This window comes from Aptenodytes forsteri, unplaced genomic scaffold, assembly GCF_000699145.1.
Source record: "Aptenodytes forsteri isolate BGI_AS27 unplaced genomic scaffold, ASM69914v1 Scaffold15, whole genome shotgun sequence".
Lineage (NCBI taxonomy): Eukaryota > Metazoa > Chordata > Aves > Sphenisciformes > Spheniscidae > Aptenodytes > Aptenodytes forsteri.
In genome coordinates, this window is record NW_008795129.1 from 23,258,327 (window position 1) to 23,279,149 (window position 20,823).

At 41.7% G+C, this 20,823-nt stretch overlaps 1 protein-coding gene across 1 annotated transcript in view; it reads right to left on the reverse strand.

Annotated features, from left to right (window-relative positions):
- Positions 1-7,453: 7,453 nt before the first annotated feature.
- CHST15 (carbohydrate sulfotransferase 15) overlaps positions 7,454-20,823 on the reverse strand; it is an 18,109-nt gene continuing 4,739 nt past the window's right edge. Inside the window, exons 3-7 of the mRNA XM_009277946.2 lie at positions 19,284-19,430; positions 16,893-17,049; positions 12,359-12,515; positions 9,607-9,754; positions 7,454-8,084 (exon numbers count right to left, since the gene is read on the reverse strand). Of these exons, the coding sequence (XP_009276221.1) occupies positions 7,894-8,084; positions 9,607-9,754; positions 12,359-12,515; positions 16,893-17,049; positions 19,284-19,430 (800 nt within the window). The 3' untranslated portion in view covers positions 7,454-7,893. The remainder of the gene's footprint in view (positions 8,085-9,606; positions 9,755-12,358; positions 12,516-16,892; positions 17,050-19,283; positions 19,431-20,823) is intronic.

Sequence of the window (20,823 nt, forward strand, 5' to 3'; positions counted from 1 at the left end):
CATATAGCATGAGAACTGCTTTTCCCTCCACCACTTGGTGCAGTTCTAGGGAAATCTCTGATAAAAGCTTTTTGTGAGCAGACCTCTCGTAGGCTGTGAGCCAGGGCAGCAGGCTTTGCCCACCTGGCTGCAGTCACCATCAGACATGTCCCTCCTTTTCCCCCGGGTTTGTTTTGCTACCTCCCAGGTGTCCTTTGCTGTGGCTGTGCTGCAGGGCAGCTGGAGCTGGGTCTGGCCATTGCATACCGGCCTAGGCAGCTGCAGCTGAATTTCCAGATATGCCCTGCCCTCTTGTGGTATGCTGCTGGCCTAATCACGCTTCCTTTCTTGCTGGTCCTACACCCCTGGAAAATAAATACCTGGTGAACCCTCAAAGCTGCAGCTGGAGGGGATTGGGTGGCAATGTGCAAACATTGCAGGCAGCCGGGTTTCAGCAATCGCTGTGCTGCACCCCACCTCTCTGCTCTTGCCCCACACTGCTTCCATCAGCTGCATCACACCACACCACCTAAAATCACCAATGTGGTTTCCCACAAACAGAGCCTAAAATAAAAGGCATATTATATTTTTGCCATCTGTTACACACCCTCTGGACCGGAGTCCTCCCCTTGGATGGGTCCTCCCATCTAGAGCCTGCACACAGGGGTGGAGGTTGTCTGAGAAATCTCATGCCAACCCTTTTCTCTTCTTAGTTAGAAATGCACCATTTAGCCTCTCTTTCAGACTCTTAATCCAGTCAAGTAGCTCCTGTTCTTATTTTAGCCCTTCCCCAATAGAATTGTTCTAGTCCCTTTAATATAGTTTGCTCCTTCCCAAGCCTAAATGAAGCATTGGACTCTGTTGTACGAGCTGGGCAGGGGGAGGTGAGTAACCCACATTTCTGCGGATCCCATCCCCATCCCTCCTATCTCTGAGGTTAAACAGTGCAACACACAACAAAAGCCAAGCCTGCAGTGAGCTCAGCTGATACCTTTCCAGTCAAGCCAACATAGTTTCCCCAAGTTATATCATTATTAGGAAGTAGCCCCAAGTTGTGCCAGGGGAGGTTTAGATTGGATATTAGGAAAAAATATCTTCACCGAAAGGGTTGCCAAGCATTGGAACAGGCTGCCCAGGGATGTGGTTGAGTCACCATCTCTGGAGGTATTTAAAAGACGTGTAGATGTGGTGCGTAGGGATATGGTTTAGTGGTGGACTTGGCAGTGTTAGGTTTATGGTTGGACTCGATGATCTTAGAGGTCTTTTCCATCCTAAATGAGTCTATGATTCTATGATTCTAAAAAAATCCATTTTTTCTTTTCATCTGACAGCCGTACATCTCTTTCTACTTATTTGTCTGTTTGATTTCTTCTATTTTTTGGCTGCCTTGCTTGATTTTTACGTTCTTCAGTGGAATTTTGCCCAATCGATTTGTCTCACAGTTCCAGGATTTCATTTGACTCAGCCGCAGGATTTCTTTCTTATTCCCGCACCTTCTCCATCCCTTCCTCTATGATTCTGATCCTAAAAAAATCCATTTTTTCTTTTCATCTGACAGCCGTACATCTCTTTCTACTTATTTGTCTGTTTGATTTCTTCTATTTTTTGGCTGCCTTGCTTGATTTTTACGTTCTTCAGTGGAATTTTGCCCAATCGATTTGTCTCACAGTTCCAGGATTTCATTTGACTCAGCCGCAGGATTTCTTTCTTATTCCCGCACCTTCTCCATCCCTTCCTGTAGCTGCAGCCTTTGCCTCCTCACCCTGCTGTAGGGCCACATTGCCCCAAGTCACCAGCTCTTATCAAAGAACAGCAGTTTTCATTGCTTTCTATGTCTGATTTCGACATACTAGAGGAGGAGTTACCATGTGTAGACCAAATTAACCACCCCAGTAATTGAGGTCACCTGGACAGGACAGCACAAAGGGCAACCCTTGGCTTTTTCCAGGCCTGGAATAGCTTGGCTGGAGATATCCAAGTGTATTTCTGCTTTAATGCCTGTTTAACGGCAGCGTGACTGTTCCCTGAGCGGGGAGTTGGTAATCGCTCTTCTCATAAAAGACCTGAGAAAGCAACAGTCACTTAAATGAAGTCAATTCAGGTCCAGAGTAATATGTATAAATAAATGTACACGCGCTGCGTGTCACCACGAGGGCTGAGCTGGGAAGACAGAAAAGCTGGGAATGATCTATATATTGTGCACTTGTCTGACTTACGGATGTATTAAACAAGTCTATAAACCAAGAAAAATAAACACTGATGTTTTAAACACAAATTTTTTTTTCTACAAAGTCTTCTTTCAATATTTCACTGTGGAAGAAGACCCAGCTTGGTTGGCTAAACTGTGAGCAGCCACTGATGAATGACGTCTTACTACATGTGTGATGCAGACAGCCCCAAATCTTTGTTCTCCGAGAAACTCAACATGTTCAATAATGAGGAAGCACTGATTTTAGCTTCATCAAAAGCTAAAACCCAAGTTATTTGCAAGTTGTCTGTGGCTTAGGCCTCTGTAGCCTAAAATAAATAGTTTTGGAAGCTGCTTCCAGGCTGCCTTTGTTCTTCCACTACGACGCTCCGAGTACCAGCACAACCCTTCCCTTTCCTCTTTCCCATTCATTAGTAGAGGAAGACATCATTTTGTAAGTGTGCGAGACATACCCAGACTGAGGGAAGAACTGTGAATTATTCTGTGCGCCCCCCCCCTTTTGATAGTAAATGACAGTGCTTGCCCATGTTTTCCTTGGCGAAGATGTCCTGTGCAGCAGCTTTGCAGTGCCACTGCTGCCATGCAGTAAGTTGTTACCGCAGCAACTGCTACTTCAGTAACTAAACAGCAATTTTAAAGCTCTTAGAGTTGTATTTTCAGCATTTTTCCTCTAGATCTTCCACACCTGTGACCCATAGCCAAAAGGAGAGTGAGTGGCTGGGGAGTCAGGGAACAGAGAGCATTGCAGTATGTGGGATCCTGCTGCTGGGTTGGGGATTCACACTGAAGACAAAGGGCATGACTCTTCTGGAGGCATGGAGCCAGGTACCAGCCACACTCATATTGCCTGTTGGGGCTTGTTTTTCCAGGGATCGCAGATGATGAACCCGTCACATTATGAGCTTGGGATTTCTCACCTCTGCGAGGATCAGAGGAGTCAAAACACAGTCATCGTGATACAGATGTGCACACAAATCTTACCCTCTCTTCCTGCAGCCTTAGACATCATTGGAGAAAAGTGCATTTGGTGGGTGATAGCAGGAGAAGGCAGATGGACACCTGGGGAGCCCAGTGCCCCTCTGGGCACAGTGTGGGGATGCGAGCAGCCCCTGCCCCTGCCAGCCCAGCCGTGGAAGCACCAACGCACTTACACCTGCTCGAAGGGGCAGCTTTTTCACCGAGCAAACAGATGTTCAAAAACAATGAGAGTGAGGGACGGAAATTGTGTCCTTCCTCTGAAATGTGATATATTGATTGCTATTTGTGTCTCTTCCAAACCTTATTTTCTGCTAATTATGGCTTAATATGTACACAGTGGGCCTCTAATTTTCAATGGCAGCTTTCAGCCTGGCAGTCCATTAAGCCCCTGCCACGCCGGCAATCATTTTAAGGGCCTTTCTATTGATTGAAGCAGTGCAGAGAGTTGGCAGAGTTTTCACAGGAGCTGCAACTTCAAAGCAGGGGACCCCAGCAGGTCACTGCCAAAATTGGCAGAGGTGAGCATCTCCCCGGCCTCAGCCGCTGCTGACATCTTTCCCCTGATGCAGGCAAAGAGCCAGTAGGGACAGAAGTGTGGATTGAAGCCCTTAGCAGCATCTCTGCAAACTGGGATTCCCAGGCCACAGCCTGACAGCAGTTTGACAGCTGCTTTGAGCTGACTACACATTAACAACTAGAATTACTACTAGAATAACATGACCCAACAAATTCCCTCAGTGCAGAGGTAAGTGCTGCATGATGGCCAGCACTGGTGCTGGCAAATCCCCGTGGGAGATTGCAGCACACGCAGGACCCTGCGGTAGCTCCCCAGGAAGGACCACAAGGATGCTGGGGCTGTGCGGAGCCAGTACTTCTCCGTAGGATCCCCAACTCCTGGGCTGCACTGGAAATTTTATTCCTGTGGGCATCTGAAAAGAAGTGGAAATTATTTTTCTTTTTGCACCTGCCTTTTTTTTTTCAATGTAGAAAAAAATGCATGCATGTCCAGGGCACAAAGTGTTGCTCGTGTTGACCACAAGATGGTACTGCAACACAAGCATTTTTGTTAGAAAATACAGCTGCTCATGAAACGCATCATTAAACATGCCTGTGTTAGGGGTATCTAGCAGGAGTAACTTTTTGTGACACCGTTGTGCTTTGTCTTTAATAAAAGAGCGTTTAGCTTAGTTGGAAGCTGGATTAATTTCTTGGCAGAAAGATATATTCAGAACTGTGACAACTTCACTGTTTATCTTCAGTTTATTAAGCTGAAGCATACAAGCCCGTGCACTGGACTCAACAACATACCATTTTCTGTGTAAACCAGTGCCTGTTTTTCTTAGGAGGAGATCCTTTGTTTTTACTGTGCTTCTTCCAACCAGCCAACATGCTTGGCCCAAACACATAAGGTCTTACAGAAAACACATTTCACATTCTTCTGCAGTAGCAGCGAGAACATTTGGAAACAACCCTTTCCTCAGTGCCTTTGCACTCAGGGAAGCTGCATCTTTGCCTGATTACTTTTGTTCAGCAGAGATAAGAGGAAACACAGTATGAGACACACATTTTCTGATCTCTTTGCAAAGAGCCACTGCTATGCTTTGGCAAACATGAAAATATATTGTCTCGATAGTAAGTCCAACTTCTTAGCAAATTACTGCTCTGGGGATGTAGGTCAGCTCAGTGCTACAGTGAATAATAACAATAATATTGAATTCTTTCACAGCTAGAATTGTCAACAGAAAGGTGGAGGGAACTGGAAGAACTTGGGATGAGCTTTATCCTACGTAGAGATTTGCTGTGAGGCAGGAGTGAAGCCACCGAATGGCAGTGGTACACTGTCTGCTCTGTGGCTGAAGCAGAGGGATCTGAAGGCCAGCACCGTCACATCCCTCAAGAAAATAAAATGTTATTTTATTTCATTCTGAGTCACCAGATCAATACTACTTTTACAGTCTGGACTAGAGAGCAACATCTTTACCTCCAAGATGCCCTCTTGACAGTTAGTTTGCTACTTTTTGATATTTAGTCATGCCATTTTTACAGTCTGGACTAGAGAGCAACATCCTTACCTCCAAGATGCCCTCTTGACAGTTAATTTGCTACTTTTTGATATTTAGTCATGCCACAACCCAATAGTATAAGGCTGCAATGTGTTAAATCAAGAGATCATATTTTGGAGCTCATGAAAGAGATGACATAAAAGCACCCTCATTGGAGACTTCACTTTTGGAAGGATCCTAACAGATCATCTGTAGCTATAGCCCCTTCTCCATGTTGTTATTGTGCTACACACAACATGGTGACACTCGGTGCACCAACTGCTCTCTGGGCACGTCGTCACCGCTGTCCACCTTCATACAGGGAACTTTCAACCTTTCTCCTTCCTCTGAGTCAGAACTAGGCAAGACCTCGACCTAGCAGGGTGCTGGGTATGATTCAGCCTAAAGCAGAAATTTTGACCATGAAGCATGTTTTGATTTAGATTATATGCATAGGCAAAAGGGCAGAGAGAATCTCCCCGACCACTGGTGGACTGCATGGGTCTGCTGACAGAAATTAGAGGTCATCACCACACATCAGTGTGTGTGATTTGTTCATGAAATTAATGCTCACGCTAAAAGATAATGACAGATACATTCATTAGCTTTTAGGGCTGGTAAGATATTATCATTAGATCATGGTTGTAGCTGACAACTAAATGGAAATATTTGACCACGGCAGATCAGGTTAGCAAACATTCTGTATAGAGTTATCCTGATCACACAGCGTTGACTCTAATTCGGAGCACAGCTGGCAGAAATCTTTAGTGTAAATAAATTGTTGATGGAAAAGTTTACATTTGCAAACAGTGGTGAATTCATTCTGATTTTCTGATTCATGCTGCCATGATACTTTTTTTGTACTGATGAAATCGTCCATCCTCAGTTCTCTAATGACTTTTGGTCTGTAAGCATTTCTGAACTAGAACTAATTCGTTCTGGTTGTCTAGAACTGCTTCCCTAAATTACTTGTTTTAGGCTTTCCAAACACCAGACTGAATCCTTTTTAAACAGTGCATTACCAGTTATCAAAGGACCTAGAAATGGACTTCTGTTACAAAAATCTCACGTCATCAATCACATTAACATGTGTGAAATGTTCAGGACTCAGGAAGTTTTCAGCATTAACTCCTTATTTAGAAACACAGGAGGTGAATAACATGTCCCCATGGAGGAGGATGGTAAATAGTTACTTTTAGTATTTGTAAATGTATTTGTGAATCCGTCAGTAAGCTGTATTGCGGGGTCCAACATAAAGGTCGAAAGGACACATGAAGCCAATTAGAGACGATTCTTTGGGCTTTTAATACCTGCTACCTAGACACGAGCTACATTTGACCCACTCAACATGCATTCAGGGAAGAAAGAATCAGTTTAGCCCTTGAAAGGAAATTATCAACAGGAAGCATTTTCATTTGTTCCTTAAAAAAGTCCCTAGCTTAGGTAGACTATGCTGGCCAGTTCTACCTGCAGGAAGACTGGAGACTGTAGCTGACAGTGACCCTAACCAGGTGTGTTTCAAATCAAATATTGAATTATTGCACATTTATATAAAAATTTGGCCACTTTAGTCAAATAAAAGCTTTCAGACAGTCCAAAGTTTCTCCATAGCTTTCAAAATGTTTTTTTCTCAAGTCTGTATATCTCAACTTTTTTAACTAGATGTAGACATCTTTCATGAAGAGGGAAGCGCATAATGTGCAACTGATTCATTAATAAACATGTCCTTTCTATGAGGATACAAGATACTGTGCATCCTGTCCATTTATGCATTTAATAACAAGATTTTGTAATGATTTTAAAATGCTTATTTCTTTGCAATGGAGAAGAGTAATTGTGTATGACCAAAAAGGAAACTCCATAAAAGCTCTCTGTGGCCAGCAATGGACTTTACATCAAACCCGTTAGTGGTTTCCTAGGAAAATGTGTGAGTGATATGAATAGATGATACGTATTTGTATTTACATGCACAAAATATGGAAGAAAATGGATTTGTTATGCTAAACACTGAATGTGGCCTGTTGTTTAGGTTTCAGTCATCCATTCTTACCTGGGTTATAATTTTTTTTTTTATAATAACTGTGGCTAGGAAAGTCCATTTATCTTGAAGATATAAATTAGACTTGGAAATTTATGTAAATGCAATTATCCTTTATCTTTGTTTCAGAATTAAGGAAATATAAAAACCTTAGTGCAAGTGAAGACCATTTGTGAATATGCTGACAAAAAGAAAGAAAATTTTAGGTTGAATTCAATTAAAAATTTTAATGACTAAATGACATTGATAGTTTGAAAAAATGAATGAATAACATATCTTGAAAATGAGATTATAAGCGTAATTGTAGGAAACTGATGCTAATTCTGTGTTGCAGCATCTTAGAGAAGGTTAAACTTCAACATCCCCATGGAGAGTGTAAGACATCATCTTTGTACTAATGCTTTTCCACTCTACTCTTTTGCCGGGGTAAAAGAAGTTGCAATAAACTGATAAGCAAGATGCTTTACATTCTCACAAGGAAAATGTGGTATAACTGTCATGAAGTGTGCTGACTGAAGGTGAGAGTCTCAGCTCATCAATCGGCTTCTCTTTGGAATGGGAAAAATGTAAATATCCACGCACAAAAATAGAATTTAAAAAAATAAAAACTCCTTTAAGCACTGTATTTGTGGCACTAAATTTACGTATTATGTCCTCTTCCATAAAAAAGCATCATCAAAAAGAACTTGTGCCAGTTTTGTATTAAAAGGCCTATAGAAATCTCTTAAAATTGCCTTTGTTGTTGGTAGCATAGGTCCCAGACTTTTGTCTTCAGGTCGTCTAGTGTTTGATGCAGGACTCTTTGTAATCAGAGCTTCTTGTTTCTCACTTAGAGGTCCTATGGAAAAAGAGAATATTATCTTAAAATATTTCACAAAAAATGCCCATGCTAAAGAAGACAAATGACTAACTCAGAAGGTTTGCCAAGGGAAGACAAATGGAATTTGTGTTAGTAGCGATGATGTTTCAGAATATTGAATACAGACTTAGATTAGTAAAATAAACCACTGTTAGTAAATATAGAAATAATATGTTTTCCTGTCACATTAATTAATCATCTCTACAACAAGAAGCATAAATAATTTCTGGAGGAAAAAAATCGTTTTCAGAAAAAAAACTATGGCATTGAATACAACTTCCTGTCCATTTTGGAGTTGCAATTATTTTATACTGTTATTTCACTGGCGGCAAACTTTTTAGCAGGGCCTGTTGTGCCAGGACAAGGGGGAATGGCTTTAAACTAAAGGGGGGTAGATTTAGGCTAGATATAAGGAAGAAATTTTTTACGCTGAGGGTGGTGAAACGCTGGCACAGGTTGCCCAGAGAGGTGGTGGATGCCCCATCCCTGGAAACATTCAAGGTCGGGTTGGACGGGGCTCTGAGCAACCTGATCTAGTTGAAGATGTCCCTGCCCACGGCAGGGGGGTTGGACTAGATGACCTTTAGAGGTCCCTTCCAACCCAAACAATTCTATGATTCTATGTTTCATTTTATGATGTGAGTTGTTTAACACCTGGTAGAAACTCCACAAGCCTCACTCATGTAAGCTCTTTTTTTGTTTGTTTTTGAGGTTGTCAGTGGGATCAAAGCGGTACACAGGTACAGCGATGCCACTATTCCAGGAATAAATGTAAGCCCTTGACAATGTACTTCAGCAAGATAAAAACCCACAGACTTTTCCAGTGTAAACCATATTCAGGAAGAAGATGCCAAGCTCTTCATCTGTTCAATCTGCTACATTCAAACTTTCTCATCATCTAGACCAGTGTTTGGACCAGCCAGACTATTTTGCAGCCACATTTTCATCCTCTTGCTACTGTCAAATCAACATTGGGCAACATTTTGTCTGCCAGCGTTTCTCAGAGGATTAGCAACAGATGTCTCGATCAACACAGCAAAAACACAATTTCCCCCGTCTCCCTGGCTAGAAACGCAACCTTTCATCATACTCAGATTTAGATTCTGGATTGGTGCACGCTGGCAACAGCATGCACACCACGGTAGCACTTCAATTTGTTTAAGTTGTGTGGTATAGCTCTTGCACCTATGTAAGCCCATGACAAACAAGCCCTGACTGCCTGCAGAAACAGGAATGGCTTCCGTATGGTAAGATATATCTCTACATTCTGAATAGTTTTGATTTTTTTTCTTGATATAGTCTTATTACGATCTTCCAACACCAGCCTTTCTATGAGAATTTGGGAATTTTAGTTTTGCTACACTCCAGGCAACAAGATTAATGCATCCTTCAAAACAGATTCCCATGCTTCTATTTTGTCTCTTAATAAAGCAAAAATGACCTAGAAGAAGGATAATAATAATTTTTTGCACTTATCTCAAAACAGCCAGAAGACACCTACCCAGATCCAGAAACTGGAACACCATGTGCATCGTGTATTTCACATTTGATGCATGGTCCTCCAAGCGAAGAACAAGTATCTGATCTTTGTCAAAAACTGTCAGCCAGTCCAAAAGATACACAACATAGAGCCCAACCTGTAACCTTACCTGTAAGCACAAAAACCACAAACCAAATAAAAATTATTCATCTTACAATCTTCTAGCAGTAACAAACCAACATTCATCTCTGTCTTCTGGGCAAAAATCCCAAATATGTGCCTTTGAGGAACCATGAAAAGACAGTATCTGAACATTTTTTAATCTTCCTCTTGTTTTCAGTGCAGCTTAAGGAAATCTTTGCAAACGGCCTTTCTACTGGTTAGAGATGTCATTTTACTAAGGGCTTGGCTGTGCACTTGCTGCATCAGCCATAGGTCTGCGTAAAAGCACTGCACAGACACAACCATATGCAGAAGGATGCTCGGCTACCTCACCTCCATGCTCCTCCATGCTTGGGATGACCCAGCCTTCGCAGAAACACTGAGGGCTTTCAGCCCCTGGATGAACAGCAGTGGAAGGGAAGATGCCAAGTCCTGCTACCTTCTTCAGGCCCTTAGGTTACTTATTTCACCTTGATTATCAGCTATACCAGATCATGCTGCCATGAGTAGTACAAATATTCTGATTCAGTGTCAGGAATTAGATTTGAGTGTATTTGCTTTATCCTCTGATTGCAATCATTAGATTTAAATCTAAGCTGCAGTAGTGGCTGCTAGACAGTGTTAATGATGCATCGTCTGAATATGCAATGAGAGCGCCAGACTATGTTATGACCAGAGATGTGAAAAGGCAGTTTTTCAGCCTGTCCTGACCTAATCTGTGTTTTTCTTCCCTCCTCAATTTTACATAACAAGTTGAAACATAAAAAGGGTAGTCTGATGTTCTTAAAAGTCCAACCTCCAACTGTGCTTGTAAATATTTTTCTAAATCCCTTCAGGCTCAAAAGAGAGAAACGTGAATCCCAAGTCATAAGTATCTTTCATAAAAGAGGCTTAACGTTTTCAAGTCGCATTACTGCAGAACCAATGAAGTCAGATAACAATAGACTCTTTTGCTTCTTAAACTGACTCGTGTGACCTACATTGATACTTAAATTCCAGTAAAATAAGCCATATTTTGAATTATTGCTGTCATTATTATCATAATGTATGATTCTGATGTGTGTCTTTGGCTGCTTACAACTTTAAGCCTCCATGTTTAGCAGACTTCTTTACATATGTGCTACACATCTTAGGGCATCAGTAGAGTTTCCCAAGCCATTCTCCTCTCCATAATATCCACATCTGGACTTTCGGTTTGATCACTCTGGCTCGGCATGCCTTTGTCCGGGTAATATGCTTTTCACTGACGCTACATGAGGATAAGCTGACAAATGCCCCTTTCTTTACAGGTTAGCATCTACCAGCAGTGACAAGGTCTATGATGCCTCCCTTGTTTCAGGAATATATTAACAAATAGCAAAAGAAAATTCTTCCGGTGTAGTCACACAATTAGCAATCTAATGAGCTCACTGGGGAAAATAATCCCTACTTTTTCAATATATAGCAAACCATGCACATAACAGACTTGAGCAACTTGGCTGAAGAAGAAGCTAAAAAAGCCCATTGAGGAGCACAGTTAGCATTTGTGTTTTATTATGAACACCTGCTTGTAGCTCTCTGGAAAGAGGCACCCTGTGTTCATTTTCAAAAGTATCTTCTTCAGAGGGCTGTCTAAGACAACAAATGAAGATTGGTTCTGCACCCTGAGGACAAAGATAAGAGGAAAATATTTTCTTCTGGTTCTCTCTCTGCCTTTCTTTCCCCACACTGGAAGAAATGCATTTGTGCAAGCAGATGGCTGGAAAATACTGTGATACTGCCCGGCAGCAACTCGTGTCTGTGGAGGTCATCAAAGACTAGCAGCTCCAGTCTACCTGCCAAGGTAAGTAAGAGGAATGTCCTGTTTGCCCTACTGCTGTGGGGCTCAAGCCTGTGCAATACACTCTTTTACGGTTATTTTATTGAGTGGAGGAGACAATAACTTCACCCTGGAGACAAAGGAGGGAAGTATTCCCTCTGAGTCCTTTACAGCCTGAGCAAATAAAATAGGATTGAATGGCAAACTGGCCAGATGTGATACTTCAAGTCAATGTCTTCCATATTATTCTCCCCCCCTCAAGCAAAATTTGAAGTCAGTTCTACACTAAAAATGTGAATTTTGGAATACTGAGCCTGTAATACTTATCCATTCCGCTGCCAGCAGTTTCTGTATTTCCTTTTATCATCTTCTGATGCACACAATTTAAAAAAAAGTAAAGGTTTTATCTAGTTATTGGTTGCCTTTTCTTGTGAAAGAATACATAATTTATTCTGATTTTGAGGCAATTTCGTACCACAAAGATCCTTGCCAGAGCTACTTTTTGGAGACAACTGCAAAAAGCTTACACATTAAACTGTAATCTTCACTAAATGTGCTCTCCATACGCTTGCACAATAGAAAGACTGTATTATTACTGTTGGCATTCATCAGGGAACAGACTGAGGAGACAGCTGAGCCAGTACATCAGCTTTTACATGCTTACATATATATTTATGTCATCTGCTTTACAAATGAAAAGGGAAGAAGTTTTATTTCTTGATGCTTATTTGCACGGTACTTCAGTATTTTAATAACCTTGACACAACATACCATTAAACAAGCAAGGAATCAAATGTTCTTGGAAATACGTACGGGCATGGCATTGTTCAGGGTATTGTTGTAGACACAGGCTCTCAGTGAGTAATCCAGCATGCAATTTTCAAACAGCTGCAGCGATTCTGCCACTTTTTCATGAAAATCTTCCACAGATTTATTAGCACTTGCGAAGTACAGATAATCGGAGTACAATCTGCGAATGAGATATGTGTGAGTAAATGGCAGGGGAAATGAAAGAAGATTTATTTACATGACAATGGCAATCAGTTACATGAATCAAGGGAAGGGTACATGTGTGTAACATTGCTCTACCGACAGCCTGTTCAGCCAGTGACACATTTTCTATTCATTTTGATGGGTTTTGGCTCAGAGTAACATCCACTCCAGGGAGTTGCTGAACGTCATCCCTGCTTTCAAGGTCAGCATCCCTTGCGAACCTGACCCTAGTAATTGTGCAAGCCAATATTTTCTCCTGAAGACAAATTTTTTCAAAGGTATATACTTTAAATTTGTGTTATCTGTGAACAGTAGAACTGGTCTCAGCTGACATTGGTATCCCTCTATATTTGCAGCTCCACACTGCCATGGATAGAAACAGTCCTCGTCTCAAAAGCTTAAAGTTGATTTCAAAACCAACAGAGGAAAGGGATGAGTTAGAAAGAGTGATTTTTATATGATTACCAAGCTGGCTACCATCAAGAGTATGAAAGAGTCCTGATTTCCTAGTTTTTTGCAGAAAGCTCCACCTCCAATCCTATATTGACTTTCCATCAAAAACTTCCAATTTACAGCATTCCATCTCTTGGGTTTTTTTAAGCTGAAATACTATAGCTAGGAGAATGGTTCACATTTGTGCCGCAGTCTGTAGTGCTGCATTCCCCAAGCAGTCCCACCTCTACTTCGAGGGCAGCAGGACGTGGGCCCATGCATGTTTGCAGCTTGCAGGCAAGTAGAGCCCCTGCCTCAGTTGCTGCTGTGAGCAAGAGCCACCAGCAACAGGAATTTCTCTAAGTTACAGCAGAGGAGTATCCCCTCATTGCACGTTTTTAGCACAAGTTCTACAATTGCTTAATATCGCTTAAAAAAGATTATCTAAATTCAAATCCCCTTGGGGGGGGGTGTGGGGGGGGAAACAACCCAAAACCTACAGGCAATAAAATATCTACTTGTATTAATCCCTGAAACCTTGATTAAACTTTTCCAAGATAAACATGGTTCAAAGAGACAAAAGAAATGCTCTGACATGGCATAACTATTAGATTGTGAATCATCCACTGAACATTATATTTTCATTTTCTTTCGTATTTAGGCTTAGAAACTATGACCAGAACCCCAACCATACTGCAGGATTTTGGATATCTACTTTAGTATTAATCCCTGAAACCTTGATTAAACTTTTCCAAGATAAACATGGTTCAAAGAGACAAAGGAAATGCTCTGACATGGCATAACTATTAGATTGTGAATCATCCACTGAACATTATATTTTCATTTTCTTTCGTATTTAGGCTTAGAAACTATGACCAGAACCCCAACCATACTGCAGGATTTTGGAGACAGCTTTGTAACACTTGAGGAGTCACTTCCCCGACTGTGTTTGCAGCACAAATATTACGCCTCCGTAGCACCCACCTCTCAACACAATTCCAGAAATCCTAGATATCTTTCAGCCTCTTTCAATAAACACAGGTTTCTAAGAATTTACCTAAAAAAATCGATTTATTTAGGTAAATATCAATTTTATTGCTGCAGTAACCTTTTGTATTGCACTTACTTTATTTTTTAACTTCCCTAGATTTCCACAGGTACTTAAAAATTCATCATTTAATTTAGAAAGTTTAGGCCCTAATCCAGCAAAGCACTTAAGCACAGGAATAGCCCCTCTGCACTCATTATTTATGTTAGTGTTTTGCAAGAACAGGATTTTAATTCTCATATGAAACAATGAAGACTCTCTGTTCATTTAAAAAGGAAGAAAAGGGATACATTTGTGCAGGATGCTTTTTTAATTCAATTTTTTACATACTTTTTAGAAGAAAAATCACAGCAAACTATAGAAGATGAGGCAGAGGCACCCAGTACTATCTGTAGGAGTCACCAACTAAGAATGACAAACACTCTGTTTTTTGTCCAGTTCTTCCCAGTCTGGTAAATGCAGTTGAGACAGTTTTCTTTAAAGCAAAAAACTCCACCTCAGAGCAGAGGGAGGGTACCGGGCTTGGACCAGGCTGGTCGGGCAGCCTATTTCAATGTGATGCCCACCAGTGCTTGAGGACCACAACCATGCCACCAGGTGTGTCCTCTCCCTCTGCAATGGCAGACCTTGGGTCCCTCATGCTGCACCCACAAAAGAGCCACCGTACCAGCATAAGGTACAAGGATGAGCTGGGGAGAAGCTAAGGGACAAAGCCAGCTGACTTCAACTAAATTAGGCACACAACAGTATCTCCTGCTTGCAGAAAAGTGTGTACATCAACAAGTCTCAGGCTTGCCCAGCTTGTCCCAGGGATGGCAGGACTGACTGCTCCTGGCAGAGCAGGTAAAAAGCTTCTTGCTGGGGGAAATCAGCCAGCAGGCATCACATACAGCATGGGCCTGGCTGCAATTTTATTTAAAAAGGTTTAATATGACTGCTTAGTATTTCTAATCATCCATTAAAATAAATGCATAATTTAAAGACTTGCTGACATCTTATGGAAAACTATGTTCTTGAAGACAAGTTCTCTCTCTGCAGGGCAGTCAAGATTTTTCTGTATTTCTTTCCATCTGTTTTTAATTCTGGGGACATCTGCCTGGAAATAAAACCTTTGCTGATTAGGATTTCAGCTGTTCTGGCTACTTGAAGTCATTACCCTCAATCACCATCCATTACAATGTAATAATGATGACATTATTGACACCCACCATCACAAACCTTGATGTCCTCCAAATATCCCCCATTGGGGGATAGACCAGACCCTGTGCAGGTTAGACCAGACCTTGTCCCAGACCCTGTGCAGCACCCACATCCTCCTGGCTACTGCAAGGCAACTGCCCCACTGCCCTGCACCGCCGATGGAGCTGACCAGGCTGCCCCTTCTGCCACAGCTGCTTTTGCTCCCGCAGTTCAGATGAGCTATCAGCAACAAGGGCATAGGGAATTGTAAACAAAAAGAAACCAATTTATCATAAATACAGTAAGGGAGATGAAGCTGACTTTTTATCTCACCCTTATTAAAGCTGGCAAAGAGCTACACCCACATTACAGAGGGTGGTTAAAGCACTCAGGGAATTTGTCGGTAATGTACATGAGGAAGTCACTTCAGCCAGCTCTCTCACATAAAATTACCATCTGTTAAATCCTGAGGTCAGGAGATGCCGCTCAAAGTTGAGAACTGTATTTCCTGACATAGGAGATGGGAAGCACTTGCACAGCTCTGCCTCTCACCATCAGCCATGTCCTACCATCGGGGAAGCTCGTCAAAGAGCACCCACCCCTTTCCGCTGCCAAGTCACTCTGGGCAGCTGCCGGGTAGCCGCCAGGTAGCTGGGTACTGGCTGCCTGCACAAGCGCCCCGTGCCTGCCCTTCTCCCAGTGCCCGAGCTCTCACCAGAGCCTGATCCCTGTCATCAGCAGCATCCCCTTGTCTTTGCTGGGTGTTTCTGGGGCTTTGCCCTTGAGCACTGACCTAGCCCTAAGTATCCTCAGTATCCCTATAGAGCTACAGAGAGAAGCAATTCACACCCCCTTGGTCTGATCCTTTTGGAGTCTGCCTCCATCCCCTCCAACCTCCCCACTACCCTCATCATTATCATCATCCTTCAGAGGACACAGTGGAAAGAAATGCCCTAGAAATCTGGAGGAAGACTGGAGAGAAAAAGTGAAATGCAAGTGAGAAGAAGGACATTTGTGGCTAACACAATGGAGAACCATTCAAGAACAGACCACAGCTCTGCAGAAGTAGACCCCTTCCATTGCAGACAAAAATCAGGAAGACCAAGGATGAACTCCTAAGCAGCTGTTAGTTGTGCAAGCTAAAATTGTCTAGGGAAGCTTTATATGAGTGTTGCACAAAGCATTTTTAAGATTAAAAAAAGTTTGTATCATTTGCTGACTCTGGAGCTATTTGCAATCTTTTAATCATTTTGAACAGTATGCCCCTTGAAGACATAAACCTTATTATTTAACATTAATTGAAGCACTTCACAGAACCGCTTATGCCGAGACATGTAAATGCAGTGCCATACTCAGTCTAGCGAGCCCTGCTGAGAACCAGGGCATATTAGCTCAGGTAATGGAGTTACATTACATTTCGCAATGTACAAGGTTTTTTTTTTTCAGAGTAGCTCAGGTGTTCATGCATGGCACTCGCTGTGGCATTTACACTCACAGGCCCCTCTTTAAAGCACTATCACAATTACATATGCCAAAATACACAGAACAAAACCCATTGGCAGCTCTCACCATAAACCAAGTGACGCTGTCAAATACCATGTGAACACTTACTTGCATCCAAGAGAGCAAGAGTGAATAAAATTATTATAGTAAGAAAATTTTCTTGCGTACTTTAGCAACATGATCCTTGCTCACCTTTCAACAGGGTCTCTCAGCATGATGATAAGTTTGGCATTCGGTTGGAAGGCATGGATAAAATCCTGGATTAAGTAGGGAGGTTCTCCTTCAGTACTGTTGTCATAAAAGAAAATCCAAGCGTTGTTGTCCCACATTGTCGAGGCACTGGCCTCCCCTAAAAATTAAAAGCACCTCTGCTAGTAACTCATTTCATTCTTTGTATTGGTGTGGAAATCAGATGAATTTTGAACTGGTGTAGACTGTTTAAAATTGACTCTATTAGTTTCAATATACCTTGGTTCTTGCAAGCTGATCTGGCTAATGCTCCCCAAAGCCAGAGCAATCACACTGTCTTGTACCTTTGTGAACGTAGTGATGGTTAAGGCAGGTTTTATGTAATTCCACCTGAAATATTACTGTCCACTAACCACACGGCTTCCTGTTAGTGGTTAACACATGCACATATATTTGATCTGGGCTGGAACGGACTGCTCAGGGTTTTGGCCCACCCTCCAGCAAGGACGCAAAAGCAAACCTGATGTTCATACAGATTCATTTTACACTAGCTAGCTTTGTTTTGTTTTTTACCAAGGTCATAAAAGACTGACGTAATGAGTATAATCATTCAGGACTTTTCCTGTAAATTTAATAAGAAAAGTGAACAGAACCTTAATGAAACAAGAAATGAGACTACAGGAAAAAGAAACACAAAGTGAACTCTAGAAAAAGCTGTAACAGGAGGTAAGTAATCAAAGATGTACGTTGCCAATTAGATTAGTTAATTTAATTAGTATAAGCACTTCACCCATGAAAGGACAGGAGATATTATTGTAAGTAGGAGGAAAATCTGCAGATGTCCTTGATGGCAACATTTCTTAAGACCCCATCTTGTAAATTTTCCTCGATGTTGAATATTTAATAAAGTGAATAATAGACTTAAATGGAGGCTGAGAAAGTATTGAACAAATATGACTGTAGCCAAGTCTTTGGCTTCATCACCATACCAGCAAGCCAACAATAGGTTAAATTTTTGTGGATAGAATGAGACAAAAAAAAATTATTCTGAGGGTATTCCCTCTGAGGGCGGGCAGCAAAAATCTTGTCTCTATTTTCTGTAGAATAATGACTTCAGGCCTACTTGAAAAGTCCCTTTTCAACAGGGAACTGTCTCCTGCACAACTAGTATTTTCATGGAAATTATTCTGAGGTATTCCCTCTGAGGGCGGGCAGCAAAAATCTTGTCTCTATTTTCTGTAGAATAATGACTTCAGGCCTACTTGAAAAGTCCCTTTTCAACAGGGAACTGTCTCCTGCACAACTAGTATTTTCATGGAATGTGTCTGGTTTCCCTGGGAAATTTTGAGGTCACAAAGTAAGACTGGGAAAACTCTCTTCCCCCCAGTTTTCTGGTTTTAGCAGACAGCAAAAGAATTTAGAAATTTCTGCTGATGCTCTTCATGGGCACTGTAAACCAATGGCACCATGGACCACAGTGGATAAGCATGGTGGATCAATCACTGTGTGCCATGGAAAGCAATCCAGGGATACCTCCCTAGAGCCTAGTCCTAATCATGGACTTCCATAAGATACAACACAACAGCATTTCTAAACCATTTTTAATGCTACGCAGGTAATTTAATATCAACTGAAACTGTAAGATTATCTTCAAACAGTATCCTGTACCATGCCTCTAGGTTCCACACCTGAGAAAAAATACCACGCAAGATAGCTTCAACTTGACTCTGTATATTCCTGCCCTTGAAACTTGCATTATCTTTGCTGTTAACGAAGCAGCTCAGGGTTTTAATCATTTTTATTGCAGTCCACCATAGGCTACATAGGGATGATGACACAAAAAATGGCAGTCCTTCTTCCTACATGTATCTTATGTTGGAGCTTGAGAAGAGCCACTTGGAGCTGTGTTGCTATCACGGAAACTCTCTCCAGTCAGCTACAGGATTTCTACAGCACCCGTTGTATGTTGTAATGTCACAATTAGTGTGTTATCCCAGACACATTGCTACAGCATTTGAACCTGAAGCTACAATCCCGTGGCTACAGGCAAACCCCTCGTAATGAAAACAAAATGAAAACAATGTTTGAAGGAGTCACCAAGGTCATTCTCACTTTTTTTTTTAAAATATTTAATTAAATGCTGATGTTCATCAGACATTTATTGCTTCCTCAGGCATTTTCTAAAGATAATCACAACTTTTTAACAAAACAAGTAACCACCCTCCAGGAAAAGGCAAGAACTTCTGCACTATCCACGCACCAGAGCAAACCAGCGTCAGGGGCTCTGTGCTGTGAACCATTCACATGTGGGAAAATGCCCCTCTCATGCCTCAGCTACAAATGCTGCCAACCTGGAGCTACAGAGACATACTTCAGAGGCTGTATTTGCCCTACCAATTATGATGTTGTTCATCTTGCCGTGCTCTTTCGCCGCTTCGCTCTGCAGCACACCCTGAATCTGATGTGCTGCTAAGTCAAACAGATCAAGGTAATCTTCCACTGGGTAGCGATCATGAAATCCATCCCTCAGACGAATGATTCCTAAAAACAGTGAAAAGAGAGAAGTTAAAAAATAATAATAATAATAGCAAGGCAAGATTAACTGCTGGTGTAAACCAAGATGGCTTCATTGACATGGCTGGCACTGAGCCAGCTAACGTCAGCACAAAATTTGACCGATGAAGTGTAACACTCAGATAAAAGTGCCAATAATGAAGTAGCTGAGATTAGAGATACTATACAATTAAGCCATAAATTCACAGTGATAGGAAATATCTTAAGTGTTCTGTTTTATAGTTCCTGCATGAATAGCTTGCATTTATTTTCTTCTAAATTTAGCTTTTGGAATGAATATAAAAGACCAGATTCTGCTTTCATTTGCACCAATATAAATTGAAGTAATATTGGGCTCCCACTAGATTTACTGCATTGAGATTGAGAACAGGCTCTGATGCCAAATATGCAAATCAACACGCACTTATCAAAATCAGGAAAGTGGAAAATCATTCATGTTTTTATCTTTCACAAGTATGACAACAAAGCTCCATGATAGCGTCTTATTTTTCTCCTCTCCTTCCCTACACTCCAGGGTGTGTTCAGTATCACCTTCTCCCTGCATTTCTCGGCATCTTGAGCCATATCTGTGATTTTTATACTACTTTCCAACTCTAGTCTCACTTCTCCACTTTCTGTACATCCTGCCCATGCTTGTCTTTGCATTCTTGCTTCTTACCATACCACAAGAGAGTTTCTCAAGTGGGCAGAGGTCAAGGACAGCAGTGGGAAGGCAACAGAGTAGGAGCAAAGCTAAGAGTATAGAGCAGGACTTCTCAGCTCTCCCTTTCCTGTTCCCACAAGGCCAATAACTATCAATTACGTGAGAGGAAAGCTCAGCAAGGGAGTTCTTTTGTCCATTCCCTCTGATTTTCCCCTTTACGAAAGTGGGATTTAATGAGGGTAGAAGAAAGCTCAGTAGTGTATTTTGACTTGTTTTGAGGGGGGAAAAAAAGGTACAAGCATGATGCTACAGACTGCCTTGGTTTGTTGCCACCCCACTCATGGGAATAGAAATTGTGGCTAAGAGCCAGGAAAGGGAGACAGTCAAGCTGGGACAAAGTCCTGTAGAGCATCAACCATCCCAGCAGAACAGGAAAGGGGTGATTTGTGAAATGGGGCCTCCCCAGGAGGGCTGTTTAGCTTCAGCTGAAATTAGTCAGTCTCATAAAAAATCCACGGAATCAGAGAATGCCATAGAACAAAGAGACTTTCTTCTCCAGGTAAATGTTACAAACTAAACCAAGTCAATAGCCAGGAGCATAGGAGTCATACCCACTAGCTGGCTTATAAAGGGGGCTGTCTCAGTTTCACTTGTTAGTCTATTTGTCATATTCTCTTCTTTTTTTTTTTTTTTTTTTTTTTTTTTTTAATATTAACC